The sequence below is a fragment of the Anser cygnoides genome, chromosome 7 (assembly GCF_040182565.1).
Source record: "Anser cygnoides isolate HZ-2024a breed goose chromosome 7, Taihu_goose_T2T_genome, whole genome shotgun sequence".
Taxonomy (NCBI): Eukaryota; Metazoa; Chordata; class Aves; order Anseriformes; family Anatidae; genus Anser; species Anser cygnoides.
The window spans coordinates 37,884,420-37,905,088 of NC_089879.1; the positions used below are offsets into that span (position 1 = coordinate 37,884,420).

A 20,669-nucleotide genomic window follows, 5' to 3' on the forward strand; every position below is an offset into this window, starting at 1 on the left:
TACATGGTAACACATTACTGTAACTAAGCCAAACGTAATATGATGTTTGATAGCATCTTAAGATATTACTACTCACAAGTTACAATACACACAGCTCCAATAACCAGGACTGATGCTAGTGGTAAATACTATGACAACAATTGGATGTTACTACAAATAACTCAAATAATTTTCTTGCAGAACATACAGCCATCACTCTGTCATTTCCTTTTATTCCTCTGTACAAAGGCAGTTGACCATGGACGTTTTGGTCAAAATACTGTCAGTGCACACAGTTAAAATTTATACTGGGATACTGTTCAATAAGACTGACAACCAAAGCTGGTAAGCAACAAACTGATGGGAGAAAAATACACAGTAATACTGGGAACAGATCTTTAACTTTTGCAATGGTTTAAATTTCCTTAGTTTCCAAACAAAGACTACAGTTCAGTTTTTATGGCCTATTTAAAAAAAAAACAACTGGTGATTCATATGAGTGTTTCAATCAGCAAGCCTCCGCAGTCTTTGCAAACTGCAAGCTCATAATTTTTTTTGGTTTGCATTCACTTAATTCCCTTTTGAAACTGAGAAGCTTGATCTCATCAGTTCTTGATTGCTTTCTAAACCAAGTGTGTACAGCAAAATTATTTTTCTTCAGAAAGATGCTAGTCCTTTTTTCACTGGTCCCAGAGAAATAAAAGCCTTGTTGGTTTCAACTTCTGGAGAGACTTGATCCTTGTTTAAAAAAAAAAAAATAAAAAAAGAGGATAGCATGGCCTGTTATATTTTCCTGGAACTGAAGGAAATATGCCAACTTGATTTCTGACCACAGATAACAAAACCTCTTCCAAAAGATGGGACAGAAGGGAACAATTAGCATCTCCACAGATCAATTCAGAATATTATCTACAGGGCTTCTAAAGCATCTAGGCTGTAACTTTCTGGAGAAGTAGCAAAGTTACGCCATTCTCAGATCACTCTCCTGAAAAACAGACATCCTTGCTTTTTTTTCTTCAGTTACAACTTTATGATAGCCTCTACAAGCACTCACTGAATACCTGACTTTCTTCAGATCCAAGAAGCTCCTGTCTTGTTTTTCGACAGAGAAGTCTGGAAAAAAAGCTCATATCCTGGAAACCAAAGACTGGCAATTGATCTGGAAGTGCTTGGGCTGTTACAGCAGCATGCATCCCATACATTTGTCCAAATCAACCCAAGTGACACTACGGGAATTGAATCTCCGAGACAAAAACATCTGTTTTGACAGCTCCCAAGAGGTGTAAGACATCCACTTATAAAAATGAAACTTCACAATGTAATTACACCAGTCCAGAAGCCTCAGTATTTTCACCAAAGACTTTCAGGAAAACAAAAGATAGATTAGCTGCTAGAACTTCTTGACACAACAGGTCCTGGTGCAGAATTTTGGAGGCCAGTCCTTCCTGGACTGTTTTGAAAAGGTCTTTCAATCTGTCATTCACTTCTCAGGTATGATCACTCCATGTTCTTCTAAATAAGAGCCACTTTAAACCCTATTTTGTTGTTTCATCATCTTGGGCAAGGTCCAAGACAAAATTTAAGTTACAAGATTGCAGAAGTGGTTGAATATGGAATTTAAAAGTCTTAGTCTTTACCTGACTTTAAGCCTACCACTATTTCCAATCCCTATCATCATCACTAGAATTTTAAGTCAAAAAAAAAAGGGGATAAAACTGATAGAAGTTGAATGGTAGGACTGATTTACATCTCTACCTCTGGAATAAAGCTCTAAAAAAAAAAAAAAAATTCACAAACACTCAGTCATGGGCATTGCTCCTAAAAAGCAGCCCTGTAGGGGCAAAAGTCATTCGAAATAACCCATCAAAAAAAGACAGTGAAAGATTTGTCTCCTTCCTTAGCTTTAACTCCACGTACACGTTACAATGTGTGAAGTCATCTGACTACACTTCGGTGAACTCTGCACAAGTATAATTGATTAGGAAAAGTTGAAAGTCATTTAAAGTTTATAGAAGAGGCCAGAAGGAAGAACAAACAGGTAAGTAACTAGTAAGGCCAAAGGAGTATTATAATGGTACACAACCTTTCTGCACATACATTGTAACACTGCCCATTTTTCACCCAAAGCATGTATACTCTGACTTCCTCTATGCAAATATGCATTACACAATTCCTATCACTCACAGGAAACCAGGAAATCTCACAATTAGCTTTTCCTGGTGCATGACTGCCCGGTTCATAGTATAACAATCTCTGCGCTAACAATGAACCTCACTGAACATGTAAAAACAAGCTTTATCTTCACAACTCATTGCTAACAAAGATCAAACCTAAATAACAAGAAACATCCACCTTGTCTGTTCTGTGAGACCTTGTTGTTGATTATTTTCAGTCATTCTTTGTACTTTGCCCTTCCTTAGCCAACTACCGATTCTTTCTTGGATTTTTGACCCTTCTGATAATAAATGTTACAGGAAGAAAATGTAGTCCTACAGTAAGTAGCAGGAGAAAACATTCAAAAATGTACAAGCATTAAACAACTCATTAAAGAAATAATCCTTTAGACATCTGCTCTCTGTCAGAATTCAGCGTTTAGCCATGAAATTAGAACCTGTAGTGACTGTCCCAGCAAATTAAAAAGCAATATTGCCTTCATCACTTTCCACTTCACACTGTCTATAGCCATAAAGGATTCTTTGGAATAGCACAGCTTTAAGCAGAAATAGACAGTTCCAGATGTGAGAACCTCTCCCACACAAAATAGGAGATGCTTATACTTCTGCTGACAGTGTACAGCAAGTCTCCTCTAAGGGGGAATTTTAGGCTAAGTGTATTTCTAACAATCCCATAACCAGATTACTTATTCTATGACAGGGAAAAAAAAACATCAACACCAAAGATCTGCAGATCCACTCGGAACAACTCCACATCATGAAGGCTAAAGCCTAAGACAGCACCTGCAACAAGCCACCTCGCTCTATGGATGTGACTTGGCACGTAAACGAAGACTGGCATTGTGTGTTGTACGTCAGATGGCAGCTTCTCCCCCTCTAACATTTTCCCTGAACCTTTAGTACCGTTTACTCAGGAACCTTTTAACAGAAAGAAACTAGAAATGTTTTCTATGAAACTATCGCATTAACAGCTGAAAATTAATGCTGTGCATCAAACTGAAAGTCTCTATACGTTATCATAAGAAATGTTAACAACTCTAGCGGACACTTGTGATGTTGGTGTAAACAGTTCACCTGTGTTCCTGCCACAACTTTCGCCTGCCGCAGCGTGAGGAAGTTTAGACAGGGCTCTAGGCACAGCGTGACAGCTGCCAACGAAGCCCTGCGGATGTTGAGCGAAATCGCCACACGCACACAGTGGATGCTGAGCTATGGCCCAAGACCAGGGAGAACTGAAACCGACCTGCATCCCATTGCAGAGCGCAGCGCTCATAAAACCCAAAGCGGGCTGCAGCGACACAACACCAGTGAACCTGAAGGCGCACGGAGGCGGCCAGCAACAGCCTACCTCACGCCGCCTCCGTTCCGAGGCCCCGCCGGGCTGCCGGCCGGGCCGCCTCCCTCCCCTTCCCCTCGTCTCGCCTCCCCGAGGCCGCGCGCTGCCCGCCGCCAAGCTCCGGTCTCGCAGTGCAGAGGGGCCCCGCAAGGCTGCCCAGCCCCCGGGAGGGAGCCCAGGGGCCCCCATGGGAGCACGGCGCGGCGGGGCCGGGCGGGGCCGGGCGCGGAGGCAGAGCGGGCCCCGCGCAGCGCCCGGCAGGCCCCGACCCCGCGGCACGGAAGGGAGCTGCGGCCGCACCTCGGGGCGCGGCGGGCGGCGCGGCGGGCGGCCCCGCAGCCTCCTCCCACCCGCCCCCCACTCACCGCCGGTGCCGCTGCCGGGCCCGCTTCCGGCCGCCGGCCCCGCCGGCCGCCGCCTGCCACGTCCGCACTCCCCACCAACCCTCAGCTGCCGCCTCGCCCCGCCCGCTAGGGCCCGGATGCCGCGCACGCGCACTGACGCCGGCGGAGCTCAAGCGCGCGCCCCGCCCGCGGTCACGGCGCTGACGTCACGGCGGCGGCCAGGCCCGGAGAGTGCCCCGTGATGGCGGCGGGCGTTGGGGGCCTGAGCAGTAGTCCAGGCCCGGAGCCGCTCCCCTGGCTACGGGGCAGTGAAGGGGACCCCAGCGGGGAGCCTGCCGGCTGCCCCGCTTCGGTCTCAGGGTCAGGGGCTGTCACCTGAACCTGCACAAAGGTGTCCCCGAGGTGCGTCCCTGCCCCAAACCGTCCTGTCAACGAGTGCTGCGCGGCTCTGGGATTTGTATTTGGGGTGGGACGGGGAAATAAAAGTGCTGACTGAACAGCCCCCAGTGTGAGCCCGAGCTGTGCAGGGCCAGGGGTGAGCTATTTTCAGCCCCGCTCTGGCGAAGAATCCGAGGGGCACAGGGGGAGATTGACGGGACACGTGTGCGGGACGGCGCTGGCCCCTTCCCAGGAGCAGAATCAAATGTCTAATCATAGGCTGGGCAGCAGCTGGGAGCGCAGAAGAGTGGGGAAGGCTGGGCTTGACGGTCTCCACTCTCCTCTGGTGTGCGTGAAGTTGAAGGAAGAAGTGAGGAGAGGGCCTTTGGGGGACTGGGGAGTCGTAATGTGAATGGTGAAGATGGGAAGGGGAAATACTGCCTGTTAAGAACCGGAGTCTGTTTTGGCATTGGGAAGACAAAATATCTGAAGCGCAGAAGTCATGGGAGCTGAGGAAGAAATGCTCATCACGCTGTCTGGAGGTGCCCCCTGGGGCTTCCGGCTGCAAGGAGGCTCTGAGCAGAAAAAACCCCTTCAAGTGTCCAAGGTAGGACCTCAAGATGCGAACTGAGAGGGCAGGGTTGTTCTGCTCAAGTCAGGTGTCTCTACTGAGGCAGGCATCTTTCACTGCCAGTAAGGACCACAGGAACTCCTTACTGTGACAGCAGGTCTGAAAAGGAAAACTTGGGTGGAATGGTCAGGCAGGGCGCAGGGTGGGATACGGGTCCTGAAACGGATGCTACTGAGGCAGAAATAGACAAGTGTCTGGTGAAGATCTGCTTGCTTTCTCAGTGCAAGTCGGATAGCTCACACAGTTTACATATAACCTGTGCAATAACCCCCAGTTGTCTGCAGTGGTTGAACAGCAGTGAAAATCCAAGAAAAAGGGCTCACATTCACATATGGAGGCTTCAGTGTTTGTGTAAGGCATCCAACGAAATTAAAAGCAACTGAAGTCAAAGCAGCAGAAGCCGTATTTGTAATTCAATTAAACTGTCTCTAACACTTCATTATTTTCCAGCTTTCAAAATAGATGCACTTTTCTTGGGGTCTCTTACATTGGCAAAGCTTTCTCAATACTGTCTGAAGTATTTTTGATGCTCTAAGCAGCAAATACAGGTTCAATTTCAAGGACCGAAGAAAAACAGTTGTTTGGAAGAGAGGTGAAATAATAAAAAGGAACAAATACGAGCTTTGTGTTGCACTAATTTTGATCAACAGCTGTCCCTGTTTTCTTTACATAAAGACGACTGAGTAGGTTAAAAATTAAGAAAAAAAGGGCCTCTGTTTATTGAGCTCGTAACAGCTGCATTAGCTTTGACACAATGATATCTTGGGATGTCTCGCTGGAAGGCACCCAGTAGCAGGCGTGAAAAAATGCTTTGTCCAACCTTTTCTGTTTCCTTAAGTAGATTGTGGGTCTGACAGAGAATTTTAAAATGAAGTGTTCTGTGCTCCTAGGTCAGGGAGTGTTTATCTGTAACTTCTATCAAGTTGTTTGGAACCCTGTAGCTTGGCCCTGAAGTAGACATTTCTAACATAAAGAAACATTATCTGTAGGAAAACTAACATATTCAGAAAGCTTCAGGTGCTGAAGAGAAGCAATATCCTTGAAACAGGTATCTGGAATTGGTGGTTATTACCAAAATGGGATTTTCATTGGCCACATAAATTTTGCAGAATTGTTTTGACTCATTGTTTTCCTTCAATAGACAAGAAACTGGAATTGAAGAGGAAGGAGGTACTGAGTGTCTTATAAAGAGTACTTGGGAAAGAACAGCAGCAAGAACTAGCCAGTGCCCAGACCAAGTTGCACCTTAAGGTGACTGGAATATTGCTCCAGGATTAGTAGCACTTCCAGAAAGATATTAACTAAAACTAGATTTCATCCCAAACTTGGTGTTGTACCTTAAGTCTAACAATGCAAATATATATATATATTCAATCTGAGGAAAAAAATATGGAAAATATAATTGATACAAATCCATTTGAGCATAAATCATTCATGCAGGACTGCTTTTACAATTATTGTTTGGGGCTATTATTATCCAGAATTTATTGGCATCCCAGTGACCATAAACACTAACTGTCATAGAGGCAACACTGTTTAATCAGTCTCCAAAGAAAGGCTTTATGGATCCTTACTGGGAACCTAGTAAGGTCCTATCTGAATGTAGAATGCTTAGAAGAGAATAAACCCCCAGAATTCAGGGAGTAACCTGACTCCTCTGTTACCAGGCAGAGAGCAGAAGTTTGAATCTCAGGTTTTGGCTCTTTGAGTTGAAAGATCAACTCCTCATTCTTCTGCAGTTAGGATTCTGCTATTGACACCTGTAGAATGGAGTCTGGACCAAAATGTTGACTGCAAAGCATCTGCCAAACCTCTAACAGCGTCTGGATCTTCTGGGAGCCAAAGATGGGAATGGTCCCAACACTAAGGAATCCTGACCAGGGATTGTGGCCGTATGATATCACACAGAGAAAGAGGGCAGTACTGTGTTTGTTAGAGCTGTATTGGTTTGTTAGAGCTCCACTGGTTTATTAGAGCTGGGACCCTTGAGTTGTGGATGTGCAGTTTGCTTTGTTCAGCCTCCACTCCATGATATCAGAGCCACTGCACAGCACTGGGACATGTGGTCAGAGGGAGGTGTCACTGAGACTGAGCCTGCCTCGTGGAGGTAAGGTCAAATAACAGAGTGTTTGTTAGTATGGTGAAGAACATGTTGTGCATGCATGGAAAGACAGGTTAGATAAATGAGAAGGGTCTATTAGTAAGCTAGTTGCTGTCAAAGAAAGTACTCTTGGGGAGAAAGAGAAGTTATAAGCCAAGAAAACTTTGTCTTATCAGAACAGAAATTGTTACTAGTGCTTTGGTTCTTAGAGCAAAATCTATTTGGACAGAATGGGGAAGGACAGAACAGGAACATGGATGAATCTGTAGAAAATATGAAAGAAGATACAGACACGAATATCCTGGAGGTACCAGAAAATACTTGAGTGGATACAGTTGGGTGTCTCTGGGGATTCCAGTGCTGTCGTTTAGGGCAATTTAAACTTTAGACTAGAAAAATCATAGGAGTAGCACTAAGGAAAGATGCTTACCCTTGGATGTTGAATCAAATTGTTTCTCTGTACCATTCTGGCTGAAGAAGAGCTAAGCAGATAAAAAACTTATTTGGGCCCAATGAGTGGAAATTAATCAGATATAACAAATAAGTTATATATAAATGATTTACACTGTAGTTATGTAGAAATACTGGAATTGCTATACCAGACAAGGTTAATGGTCAGTCTACCTCCTGCTTCCTGTCTCCCTTGTGTTTCTTGCAACACAGGTGTGTCAGAGGAAATTGTAAACTTCAACAATGCATCTAATTTTCTAGTAATGCAATGCCAAGGGAAATTCTTTCACCCCAGCTGATTATCAGCATACCCTATGAAGTACATGAGAATTGACAGTCCTGGTGTTTTACCCTATACATAAACAGATAATTACTTGTGAACAACTAGTTTTACCTGTCTGATTAAATCTCAACTGTTTCCCAATGAAGATCCAATAACATCATGCAGTCAGACATTCTAAAGACTAAATATTGCACAAAGTAGGATTTCCCGTTTTGAGTCACTCTTTGTTGTATTACAAATCCATGGAAAATTCATTATCTTAAATGATCATTTTACACAGTCACAGTTCCTCTTGCCTTTCTTCTTTCTAATGTTTACATCATCATCTTTTTATTGTTTTTCTATATAGAAGATTATTCTCAATCTGATTGATATCAATCAAATGATCAATCACTTTAATTCCTGTTCTTGATATCTGTTATTTCTGAAAACTCTTTAGGCCTGTTGTATCCCTTCCCTTCCCTTCTCCCTCCCAGTGGGTATTGACGAAAAAGCTCAAGTTTAAATAACATAAGCAAGATTGAAATGCTAATATTAATTTCTACTGATTACATGGTTCCAGATCTGTAACTGCATATGTCTATTCCTTTTGTCTTAAACTTTCCTATGAAAGCACACACTGAATATTTTGTTCCACCCTAACAATCATTTGCAGTGTCTGTGTGCTAAAAAATGTCTGATGTGTATATGAAGGATTGGTGGTACCATAACAGTTCAGTCTTGTAAAAACAGATATGGTAGGAGTGGAGGGTGAGGCAAAAGAAGAAGCAAAAGAGAATTTATTAGTGTCTGGGGAACCCTCAGTGGAAAAGAGTAGATGATTTTTAAATTAGGGTTATATTAAAATATCAACTTAGTAATGAGTAAGCTGAAAAAGCAACAGACATTAATATGCTCAGCAGGTAGATACACAGCAGGATAAAGGATCAACAGAGGACATGAATAATTCTGCAAAAATTAGGAAGGATTGAAATATGGGGAACTAGAGAAACAAATATAGGGAAAATATAAGATTAAAGAACCCAAAAAGGAAAACAAAACCTCTATCTGTTCTTAGTTACGGCAATGTCCTTATAACTAAAATCAGTTGAACTACTGTGCTTTCACATTTAGCTTATTATCATTTGTAATGAATCTTTTAACTCTTACCCAGTGAAGCAGATAAAGGATAATGAGAATTCACACTACCCCTTACCAAACCAAAGGTGACTTTGTATAGCTCAGTGGCTGTGTGGTAGCAACACAACAACACAGCAACACGACACAACAGATCTTTGGCCAGAAACAGCAGGAAAGAGAAAATAAGCTCAGAAGTAAGAAACAAAAAGTGTCCACAGATGGCAAGAATTTTATTTTAGAAAGGCTGAAGCAAAAACACATTTTCCTGACATTTACAGCATACCTTGCAAGGGAAAGCTATAACGATGAGAAGGTTCACCCGCTCTGAAAAGAGCGTACAGTAATGGAGAATAATACCATCAGATCCTGGAGGATTTCTTTGCACTAACGGTATGTGCATCAAATGCACTTGAAACTAAATAAAATGTGAAATAGCTAGTCTGAGAGAAGTCATAAGATAGGACATAAGCATTAAATCCATCATCAGCCAAAGCAGAAACATAACATGGAGCTATATTAGGGAAATCATTTTTAGGATCAACAGGGCAGCTTTAAGATGGTACAAGTACATGTACTGCCTGTAGGGAGTCTTCTACGAAACAAGATTTATTCCATTAGAGGGAAACCCAGTTAGTTACTATAAAAAGCACAGAAGACACTTGTACCTCCAGCTTAGTCTGGTCCACAAGTACTACTGAAGAAATTAGTGGAAATGGGAAGCTTTCCAAGAGGTACTGATGGTAGAGGAGAGAGATCTGGGCATATTAGTGCATCACAAGAGGATAATGAGCCAGCAAAATGCTGCATTTCTGAAAAAAAGGCAAACAAATGAGCGTCAGCTGAGCTACATTTAACCAAAACAGAAAGGCATTGATGTTGCTGTCTGATGTACAAGTGAGAATTCACTGGAATTACCACACCTATGGTGCCAGACACTTTGAAAAAAATTAATTTCAGGTAGAGCAGCTATAGAAAAGGATGGGAGAGAAGGCTTCTTTCATCTAGCACAAAGGTTGAGAGATATGATTGCTGTCTACAAATAGATGTTGGGCAAACACCAGCAACACTGTTCAAATATAGGACAGCATTTTCAACGATCAAGTGTGCACAGAAAGACCAGAGGTAACTAACCAGGGAGATTTGGCAACAACTTTCCAATCCAGGCAAACAACTGAAAACCTCTTAAAATCAGGTTATGAGCTGGAGTAAACAGCCTGGCATGTGAAACAACAGAGGATTGGCCCTTTTAACTCAGGAGGCTCCTTTCAGTTCCCACTTTTGCACAAATACTCTGCAGCAGTGGAGTGAATCGTTAGGGGAAGCAGTGACCACAGGACTGGATAGCTATTAAAAGCAACAACTGTTTTGTTGTTTAAGAGCAGTTCACGACAACCTCCCTTTTACCACTTTCTTACCTATCTCTACTTTCTTGTGTGTTTCTCTGCTGCAAATACTCTGTTTCTACTGTCTCCTCTGCCAGATACAGAGAGCCCTGCTGCCGTATGCCATGCCACTGGTCACTGTGACCCATGGCCTGGCTGCTCTGTCCCGTTCGCCTTTGCTCATGTGACATTATTCCTGCTCAAGGCTGCCAGCTCCAACCCAAATAGGGCTGATGGCTTGCAGATTTGCAAACACTCTCTCTGCCTCTCCTCCGTACAGTGAAAGGTGGACAGGCAGGTCTGTATGTGTTCCTGCAGACATTTAATGTCACATCTGAGAAGGTGTAACTGGCAGCCTTCTCTATAGCAGTCACTAATGCTGGCTTTGGAGGGCTGCGTACGTCTGGCAGCGCTGTGGAAGGAGTTACTCAGGCAGTTTTGGGAGTGCTCCTGGACATGTTTTATGGCCTGTCAGTGCCTAGACAGGTGCCACCACTGGCTGCTAGTGAAGGAGAGCTGGCTGTGGTGCCGGTGGGACTTTCAGAGGAGCCCGGCAGTCACCATGTACTGTGAGGGCGCAGGGGCTCCAGGGCTGCGCTGTGGCCAAGGAGCTGCAAGTTCAGCGCAGCACCGGTACGGCAGTGAGCGAGGTGCAGAGCTTGGAAGGAGAGCTCTGCCCTTCCCAGCAGAGATGAGGGGATAGCACCTCCAAGATAATCATAGGAAGGTGGCCAAAAGAGAAAACCGTGTTATTGCAGCTGCAAATCACCATTGCTGATTTGTATCAGCCAAGGATCTGGTTCACAATTCTCTCTATCACCAGGGGCTTGGAGCTACCTGCAAGGGAAGTAGCTTTATACAGGCGCTCCCTCTCAAGCACGGAGAGCAGGCTGTGTGGATGGAAGGGATCACTGGTTATGCCATTCCCTGCAAACTGTCTTTACTGTGGAGTACAGGATTGTGGTTTAGACCAAAAAGAGCTTTTATTCAGTGAAATGATACAGGAAATGCTAAGTGGCATTATCTACTTATTTTAAAACAAGACTAGAAGGACTTCACAAATTCATCAATTTCACCCTAATGTAGGGTACTAGATGTATCTTCTTCCCTCCAGAACACTAACTGAAAGATTGCTCTCCAGTCTGATTGGGAAGTCTGTGATAGTTAGAAAACAATTAGGAAGTTGATTTTTAGTCTACACTTGCTGTCAGCTAATCTTTAACCCTTGGTATAGTACTCCTCTCTCACTCCTCAAGCCATTTCACTCTGTTAAATCTTTTCTTTCCCCTGCCTACCTTCGTGTTCCAAGGGACATGATGAAGTCATGCCTATGAAAAAAATGGATGTTGTCTTCTGGTCCTCCACACATTACTTTCCTGAATCATTTCTTCTCTGCTGTGTGACCACAGCTGTGCTGCCTCATGCTTTTTGCTTTCACGGCTCATCTAAGACTTCTGCTTGAAGGACACTGTGAGAAAAGCTTCCAGTCTCCTCCTTGCAGAGGTGAAGAGACTGGACAGTTATGTCTTTGCATCCTATTCATGCTTTAGCAGGCAGGAAGCATGTCTGTCAGGTGACTATCAGCAGCTGTGGGGAAACCACACCAGCTACATCTGTACGTGGTGCGTTAAATGTGCCTGGGACCACTCTGGCATGGAGGCCATGGAGCCATATAGCATGGAGCAATGCCCAGCAGTTAAAACTCTTCTGTTCTCCTGAGCAGGGTGGCCACATGCAATCTGCTCATGGGCAATGGCCTGTTCTAGCTCCCAAACTGTGCCTGGGAATTGTTCAGGAGAGCACTAGCTGGCCGGAGCCAAAGGTGGGACAAGGACCATTTCAATGGTTTGACACTAACAAGCATTTTGCTGGCATTATTCAACCTGCTACAGGTACGATTCTGTGCCAAAGTCTCTCTGAATCCTTCAGGTGAAAGGGCTGTTTGTCTAATCCCTTCCTGTCCTGGCTGGTCCTGTCCTGGCCACAGAGCTGCAGAAGTGTGGTGCTCATCCGTCTCAGACAATTTCAGAGAGGTTCTATTAAGGTTAATGAGTGCTGTCTTTTGGTGCGGTAGCCCACACTTGCAAATATGATGAATGTTGTGTACAATAACTTCTTACAGACACGGTTTTTGACTTGGATTGTATCCTAATTCTATCAAAATAATAGTAGATATGTCATCTTCAAGTTGGCCCTGCCTAAGTGTAATGCTTTGGAGGCATATTATACTTGAGACTGCATCTGTTCAACAATAGATAGTAACTAAAAAGAGTCCTCTGTTCTGAATAAGGGTTTTGTTCAAAGTGTTTTTATCCTCACTGCACAGCACCAGCACATAGTGCTAAGGTTGAGAGCATCTTGTTCTGGTGGACTGAAGCCATGTCTCTGGATGACTCTGCCCTGTGTTCAAGGCCCTCTCACTCCTGTCCTGGCTCAGTGCCTGACACTGTAAAATGTTGGTAGCTGGATTTGCTTGTGAGCTCTAATTCCCTTAGATCTAAAATCTTTTATCTCATGAGTAAGAAGGTTGAACATCTAGAAAGAGATCTACATGAAATAGGTGAGCATGTTTCTTCTGAACACTCCCATCTCTTGTCCCAGCAGCTAGATGTGGGCACCAGGACTCCTGCTTTTTGACATACCTATCTGTTCCTTCTGAATCTGTGCTTCATATGAAAAACCCTTGATATCCTGCTGGTTCACTCTGTTGAAAGCGAAATGCTTACCAAATACTTTTAGTATCTATTGCAGTACATGTGGCATTATTCTTTGTCAGTGGTATAACACTTCACTCACTTTTCAGCCACTCTTCTATCAAGTAACAAAAGGCCATGGAGATAAAGCCTCTTTTTGTCTACCTGCAGTCAACTTTGGCTAGGCACTTGTTCCCAACAGCAAGCTCCATGCTAAGCTTTGCTTAGGCAAAGAAGGTAGATTGTTTGGGGTTGTTTTCTGTTTTTCTCCCTTGTAATATCAGCACAAAATACATTTTTAAGGTGCCTGGTTTCAACAGACAGGCAAAACTAACAGCCCCTGCTTGCCTGTGTTTGTTTTGCATCAGTTGTACCCACTGGTACAAATCAGAATTAGGCCCAGTGCACTGAAGATGTCTTCTCTGTCCAACACTGGGATAGCTATATCCCTCTCACCAGTGCACTCTAGGTGGTAACAGGCTAGAGGAATCTTGTACACACTTAGTGGATTGTCTAGCACCAGCATCTTCTGCCACCACCAGGTTTCATCTCCAAATCCCTTGCCCAGAAACCACCCAATCTGTCCTTGCGTTCAAGATACATTCTTTTACCACCCTCTCTTGCTGTGTTCATTTATTATTCCAGAAAATGTCTGTTCTCTTCCTTAAACAGGGACTTACAACACCCTCTGCTTAAGCTTCACTGTGGATGACCTTTGAAGTAGGTCTGCAGGGACACTGGACCTGCTTTAGCAAGATGCAAGGCATCCAGTGCCACCTCTTAACCTGGAACAAGGTGTTTGGGCAGTTATTGGAAGTTATTGGAACAAAATAAAGAAGTGTAATTGTAATGGATAGTGTAGTTATAATAGTTTAGAGTAAATATTCTCCTCTAATAAAAATACAGCATTAACACAAAGATATGATGCTATGTGTATCCTTAACAGGCAAGGTATAGAAATAGTATCTTACCGGATCTTTATGTTCAGATGGGCAGCTGAGACAAAGAAAATTTAAGAGTCAGAGCAAATGATTGTTGAAAAACTTCTTGATTTCTAGGCTCCTGTCATTTACAGTTCACAGTGTGAGTGTTTTCTCCAAGGTCACACAAAAACTCATCCAGGCCTCCTGGATGCCAGTCTAGTGCTTTAACCACAGGGGTGTATTTTTCCTTGCACAAATAAAGATTCGGCCCTGGCCCTGTAGGAAAACCAAACTGTTCCAGTAACCAAAATGATGTCAACACAGATGTGCTGAAAGAAGAGGTGGAGGGTGTTTGCTTCTTCTCTTGCAGCTATCAGCTGCTGTGTTTGTGGTTCAGCTGAGCAGGAAGTTCTGGGAGGAGCAGACCCTGATGTTGGTTGGCTCTTCAGATCTTGCCTGAGTTCATTCCCCTTTGGTAATTCTTTATATTGCTTCATACTACAACAAGGCAGCTCTTACTCCTCCTTGGGGACCCTGTGACACGACTACATTTCACTTAAGACTGGAAATAAAATATAAATGCTGCCGAATTGCCATGGGGTGCAACTACTCCACTGTAGCTGCTGTGGGAAAGGAGGACAGCTGTACGATGTGAGATGCAATCAGAGAGGGGAAGGAGAAAGACCACTTGTAGTCAACGTACAACTCTTACTTGGCCTGAGCTTGCTCAGTTGCTGCTGGGCAGATTTTAGGATAATGTAATTTGTCTTCCTGCTGTACAGATTGAGCTCTGCTGATGAGAGAGGTGTTAAGTGCCTTGGGGAGGCAAGGGTGAAGATGGCATGTACCTGTTAGAGCTGATTCCTGAAAGGCTCTGCAAACCACTTCTGATTACCCACAGCATCTTTCTTTTTTTATGAGGAAGGGGTTGTGGCCAGCAGGGAGGGTGGTTGCAGAGTTTGAAGACAGGTTCCATGGGCTGTACTCAGGCAAGATGGGAAGCCACTGAGTTACTATCAGGATTACTCTATTCTTAGCATCCCAGCATGTGTTCACCCCCCACATACCACTACCTAAATATAGACCATACTGAAGGACAGATGCTGCCGAGTTGTATCTGACCCCCTCCTCCCTTGCATTCCCGAAAGCTAGGCTGAATTCGCCCAAAACATGTCCAGTGAGCAGCATATCCTTTTGTCTCTTCAAGGCTGTGCTGAGAAAATTCTGCTAGAGCCTCACCCCAGTCCTAGCCTTCTCAGCCTCTCCTAGCACTGGCCTTCCCATCAACACCTTTTCTTCTTACTTTCTTTGTCATTTGTTGCTTTCACTCTTCCTTTTTTGACCTCAGCTGCTTCTGTCCCTTCCCTCCCATCTGATTCAATATGATCAATTAGAGAAACAGGGCGATGTCATAAAGGAAAACAAGCATAAAGGAAAACAGGCGTATATATGTGCACGTATGTAGGTGCTGTAGAAAACCAAACCTCTCTGACAAGAGCTCTTTTGTCACAACAGAAGTCTTGGTGTGAGTGCAGTGAGAGGGACAATCTTCTGTGTCAGTGTATTTCATTACTTTATCGTTCCAGTATTCCATACTGATTTGTATTTTGAGGAGCATGGATTAGTAAGGCCCTGATACTGGGATTCTCTAAACCCAGCTGAAAAGTAAGCAGGATGTTTCTCCCAAGTGAGCCAAAGTGTGCAATGGGGAGGGGGTGGTGTCTACTGAGGCAAGGAGTGGAAAGTATACCAGATAGGTGGTTAGAAGAGAATTTGTGGGGTTTTCCCCTCCAAAGGGAAAGGCCAATCCTTGCAGATTGGGTAGTGTAATCCCCTGGAGCTACCCCTGGCTTTCTCAGAGTCCCTCACTGCTGCCTCTCACTTGCACAAGAAAGTGCTGGAGGGATCTGCTTCAGAAAGCAGAGAGGATTTCTCTTTGAAATCCCACTTGTCCCATCCCTACGGAAGGGTTCCTTTCCCATCCTTTCCCCATCCTCTTCCAAAGAGCTGCTGGGTGACACCGTCCTCCCTGTCTGCAGCCTGTGCAGAGCTCCATTAGTGCCGCTTCCTGAGGCTGCTGGGCGCCCAGGAGAGGGCATCTTTCCGATATGGGCAACAAGTGGCCGAGCGGGAGGGCAGCCTGACCTTCAGGGTGGGCAGTGAGCCTGGCCTGGCACGCCGAGGGCTCAGTGCTGCCCTCCCTGCGAGTGAGACGTGAGACGTGCAGGCTCCCGGTTGTCATTGAAGGGCTCCACAGCACTGTGCTGGCACTCATGTGAAGTAATGAAGCAGGACTGCAGCCTGCGGACGTGGTTGTGCGTTAAGTCCTGTCCTTTCTGCGGGGTGTGCTGTCTCCCTGCAGATTCATTCCCCTTCTGCCTTTAATCCCTTTGCTGTCCTCTCTGGCAAATGCAGTGGGGTGGGAGTCGTCATTAAAATGAAGCTGTGAGCAGGATGTTTCCCTCTGCCCCAGGGAAGCAAATTTGCAAAGTTCTGGGGAAGGATTTATAAACCTGTGGGGGACTGACAGCTAGGAACACTTACATGCTATTTTCAGACTCTATAGGTCTCTTCCTGGGCTGGACACTGTGCATGTTTTCCCAAGGAGGAATGGAGACAGGGAGACCTCTCCTCCTGGATTACAGAGCTAGCTCGCAGCTCCCACAGCAGCACTGGAGTAACTAGAGCAGCTTTTGCCTGCGGATCTCCTGCCACCCTGGGAAAGTCCGAGCACAGAGCAAGCCAGAGCCGATGGGCTGGCATGTGTGCTAACCATAAAATACATGCACTGCCTGCCCACCTTGCTCAGCCCACACGGGGCAGCTGACATCCCATCAGCCTGCTCTGATCTAAGCGCGCTGAAGCAGCAGCAGGCTGTGCGTGAGTGCAGCTTGACCTGGGAGTGCCAAGTGCTCGCTGGCAGGTTCCTGTGGTGCCGAGGGACCAGAGGCTGGCGAGATGCTGGTGAGGCCGAACGGCTCTGGGCTGGGTGGTCAGCAGCCCACGGCCAGCTGGTTTCAGTGAGCATGGAAGAGTATGATGGGATGTGAAGAATGCTCTCAGCACCTGCTGACAGTCTTTAACCCTCACTTCCCTCACTCCAAAATTGGGAGAGGTACTCAGCAAGTGTGTTCCCATCCAGTGCTGAGCACAAGGCACTTGGCACGGAGCAGCAGTTGGCCTTCTGAGGAATACCAGGGGGACATCTTCCTTCTCCCCTCGCTGCAGCCCCCTAACCCTCTGCATTAGCTGCAGTCTCAGTAGGCAGCACTGGAAAACAAGTCTGCTATCTCTTCTCAGTTAACAGCTGCACCTTGAGGGAGTATCAGGAAGCAATATTTGTACTGTAACAGCAGAAAAGTAGCTCTTCAGCAGTGGTTCATTACAGACCCACATGTTTTCATTCCTGGCTTTTATTAACAAGGAGGGAGATAAAGGCCTAAAATGACAGAGACTGATGGATATGGCAGCTGCAATGAGAGAGTCCCTATTTTAAGAACAGAGGCAAAATTTGGGGTCAAGCTGGAGAGGCTACAGGGTGATAAAGTGCCAGTGAACACACAGACAACTCAGAGTGCATCCCCCTTCTTTCCATCTTCATCCCCAGTACCTCCCAGTTCTGCTGACAGGCTGACCCGCAAGGAGTGCTGCTCTTGCCCCTCAGAGGATTATGGCCGAGTCTGGTTGCTCAAGCAGCAAACTCTAAGATATGGGAGAAGGTGCCGTGCTGCACATTACCTCTCTTCAGGGATCGCTGCACCCTCTGTTAAACAGCTCTGCACTGATTTATCTCTCACTTAACTGCAAGATCTGAATAAAATTTCTAGAAGAATTTACAAATTTAGTGAATTTAGGCACGATTTGCTCTCATGCAGTGTTTTTGTCTGGCAATTCCTCTACGTTCAAAATGAGTGCATTATGGGTGCCAAGCTGTCCTACAAGAAAACTGTCCCATTGCTTACCTACATGGGAGAGCTCTGTGTTTTCAGGCCAAGTGGGCACTTGGTTTGCTTGCTTGCTCTAACAGAAATGCTAGACTGTGTTGTGGGTTTCAGTGAGAAGTTTAACTGAGATACAGAAGATAAGTCGGATAACTGAGAACAGAAGGAAGAGGAAACATTTGGTGTAAGATGGCCACGAGAGGCCAGGTTAGGGACTGGTCTGGAACTAGAGCCCCAGACTCCCTTCTCAGACAAAGCAACGCATATCTCGCACAGCTCCTGTTAAGGCTAAAGATTTACTCCACGTTTACACTTGTGTAACAGGACACCATATGGCATGATGCAGATGTCCAGAAATACATTGGCCAAAGCCGTTCGAGCAGGAATACTTGACAGCAGGAAGTGCCAGAGAGCCCCCAACTCTTCCCGATGTCAGCTTCCCCGAGGACGGCATCTGCAGGGGCTCTGTGTGTGTCAGGGATCACACCACAGAATCACAGGAGTGGGTACAGCTTGAAATGCTGACACACAGCCAGGTACAGGGAGAGTTGGGAATAAGGAACTACCACAAATGCAGATGCCGAAAGGCACAGGGGACTGGTCCATCACAGTGGCAGCACAGTAGTCTTAGGCCTTATTTTATTCTTTCAGGGATGGAGCAATAAAAGGGTCAGCAGGAGACAAGCAACTGCCCTAAAGAGCTGCCGTTCTGACTTTCATCCCTATCCTCTCTGTTCTGTTTTTTTCAGATCCGAAAGAGAAGCAAAGCATGCCGTGGAGGCCTGTGGGAAAATGATGTGCTAGTATCTATCAATGGAAAGTCGTGTGCTGGCCTCTCCCATGCTACTGCCATGCAGATCATTGACTCCTCCAATGGCATGCTCAACATCCGGGTGAAAAGGTAACCTGTTCCCCAGCACCATGCTGAGACAGTGCAGGCAGCATAGCAGCTTCACCCAGCACAGCAGCTATCCACACCTGGCAGGAAGAAGGCAGGCAGGGAGCCTTTGGTTTCTCTATTCTGTGAGCCACCCTAGAAGGAGTTCCGCATGGCTAACATGTGGTCATCCATTCTCTGTGCTGCTCTCCAGAGTGCCTAGCACTGGTCTTGAACTCACCCCAGATTTCCATGTCCCAGCCCCTTAGGCTGGAGGGAAATACTTCCAGTGTGAGGACTGTGCTGCTAAGAGTGAGCAATTTAGGCTACAACCAAACAGTTGACATAGGACAATTCAAGTCAGGAATTAACAGAGACCCAGTTCATTCTGTAGAAATGGATTTGATGATGCATTGGATAACTGAGCCAGGACAAAGAGTAACACAAAAATTACCTCAGTATTTGCTACAGCAGACCACTATAGTCCAACAGGGACTTCTACAAAGCTCAGAGGTATGTAGGTGAGTCCCTTTCTCCAGGAAGAACTATCTCCGGTGAGAGCTCCAGTCTCCAGAATACTAGAAATCAGGCTCAAATTTAAGCACACAAATGGTCCCAATAACTTCATTGTTTCTTCCTGTGCTAAAGCCAGTCCAGTGCCTCAGTGTACGTTAGATGAGGCACAAGCTGTAAATGAATCAGGTAAGACGACGGCAGCAAAGCTGTGTGAGTTCCCAGCTAGTCCACACCACTGCCAACTCAGAAGCTGCCCTCAGGAAATAAGGCCCTGTTGAAGGTGTTTGAGAAATGGGATTTTCTGCAGCCCTGAGAAGGCAGAGGGGAGGAACAGCCACCCTGGTTGCTGGCATCTGTAGATTGGGGGTGGAGGTGGGCAGTGCTCAGAGAAGGAAGGACAGCAAGAACATGTAGGCTCCTTCCCTTGGCTTTGGGGAAGGCTACAGTGCCTTCTGATGTGCTCTCCCTGTACTGCTGTGATTAAGTGGGATGAGTGAGCCCTGAACAAGGTGGCTGGAATAGCACCTGGCTCCTTGCCAAGGCCTTATCTCACCCCACTGGAGCCCATCTGCAGCCAACAGGTGCCCAGGCAAATTCCTCTGGACCAAAATTAGCACTCTTTGAATTAGCAATGTGACAACGGCAGGCTTCTCGCAGGGCACACAGATCAGCCCTCTGGGAGCCAACATCAGATGGCTTGGGAATAACGTAACTAATCAATGAAGTTGGCTTCCTTTTGGGGTACTGGAGAATCATGAAATAGTGCTTTCTCATCACACCTCTATTCCCAATCTATATCTATATTCCCAAGGAAAACACCAATTAGCTCTTTTCAGAGAGGAGAGGTGGCTGGATGACTGCAGTATGCAGGGCTGTATGTATTTCTGTTGAAAAAGAAAGTATCTCTGTTGGTGTGGAATGTGTGTGAAAAGAAAAAGGAAGATTGTGACCTGAATGTACAGTGCAGAACCACAGAAATTGGCTTATAAGCAGCAATGATTTTCAGCTATCTGATCAAGTGTTTAAAGATGAGGAAGGACTTCTTTGTTTTGCTTAGGGAGGTTTGTGTTTGCTCCCCAGTAAGAGTTCATAATACAAATATTATTAGAAAAAATAAATAGAGAAATTGTCCCACCCTTAGCTTACAACAAGTCTTACATTTGACAAGTATATATATTTTTCACAGTTCAGAGGCTGGTTTAAAAAGAACTGGGATTCAAGTCATGAACTCCACAGCTTTACAGAGGCCATACTCTACCTGACTTCCCAGTATGCATACTCAAAAGGCAAATATGTGAGGCTCCTTTATAAATCCAACAAGCCCTGGTGACTCTGGCAAGGGATGGAGGATTTTCCCCACCCCATCTGTGTGGTCCAGAATCAAACTGCCTTTGAACTCTGGGCTTGCTCCTGAGGAGAGGGAGGACAAAGCTGGCTTGTTTCCCATCAGCAGAGCCAGTTCTCCCTCTGGCAGTCAGCAGTCGGACTGACTGTCCCAGTCTGTCCTGCTCCTACCCCAGTCATCCTTCCAGCTGACTCACA

At 45.5% G+C, this 20,669-nt stretch overlaps 2 protein-coding genes across 5 annotated transcripts in view; one reads left to right on the plus strand and one right to left on the minus strand.

Moving 5' to 3' along the window:
- SEC24C (SEC24 homolog C, COPII coat complex component) overlaps window positions 1-3,994 on the minus strand; it is a 34,987-nt gene extending 30,993 nt beyond the window's left edge. For all 4 annotated transcript variants that reach the window (XM_048060030.2, XM_048060031.2, XM_048060029.2 and 1 more), the window contains exon 1: window positions 3,855-3,994. The gene's annotated coding sequence lies outside the window, so the exon portion shown is untranslated. The remainder of the gene's footprint in view (window positions 1-3,854) is intronic.
- A 68-nt stretch (window positions 3,995-4,062) lies between these two features.
- SYNPO2L (synaptopodin 2 like) overlaps window positions 4,063-20,669 on the plus strand; it is a 37,488-nt gene continuing 20,881 nt past the window's right edge. Inside the window, exons 1-2 of the mRNA XM_013176613.3 lie at window positions 4,063-4,818; window positions 18,484-18,635. Coding sequence (XP_013032067.3) covers window positions 4,714-4,818; window positions 18,484-18,635 — 257 coding nt within the window. The 5' untranslated portion in view covers window positions 4,063-4,713. The remainder of the gene's footprint in view (window positions 4,819-18,483; window positions 18,636-20,669) is intronic.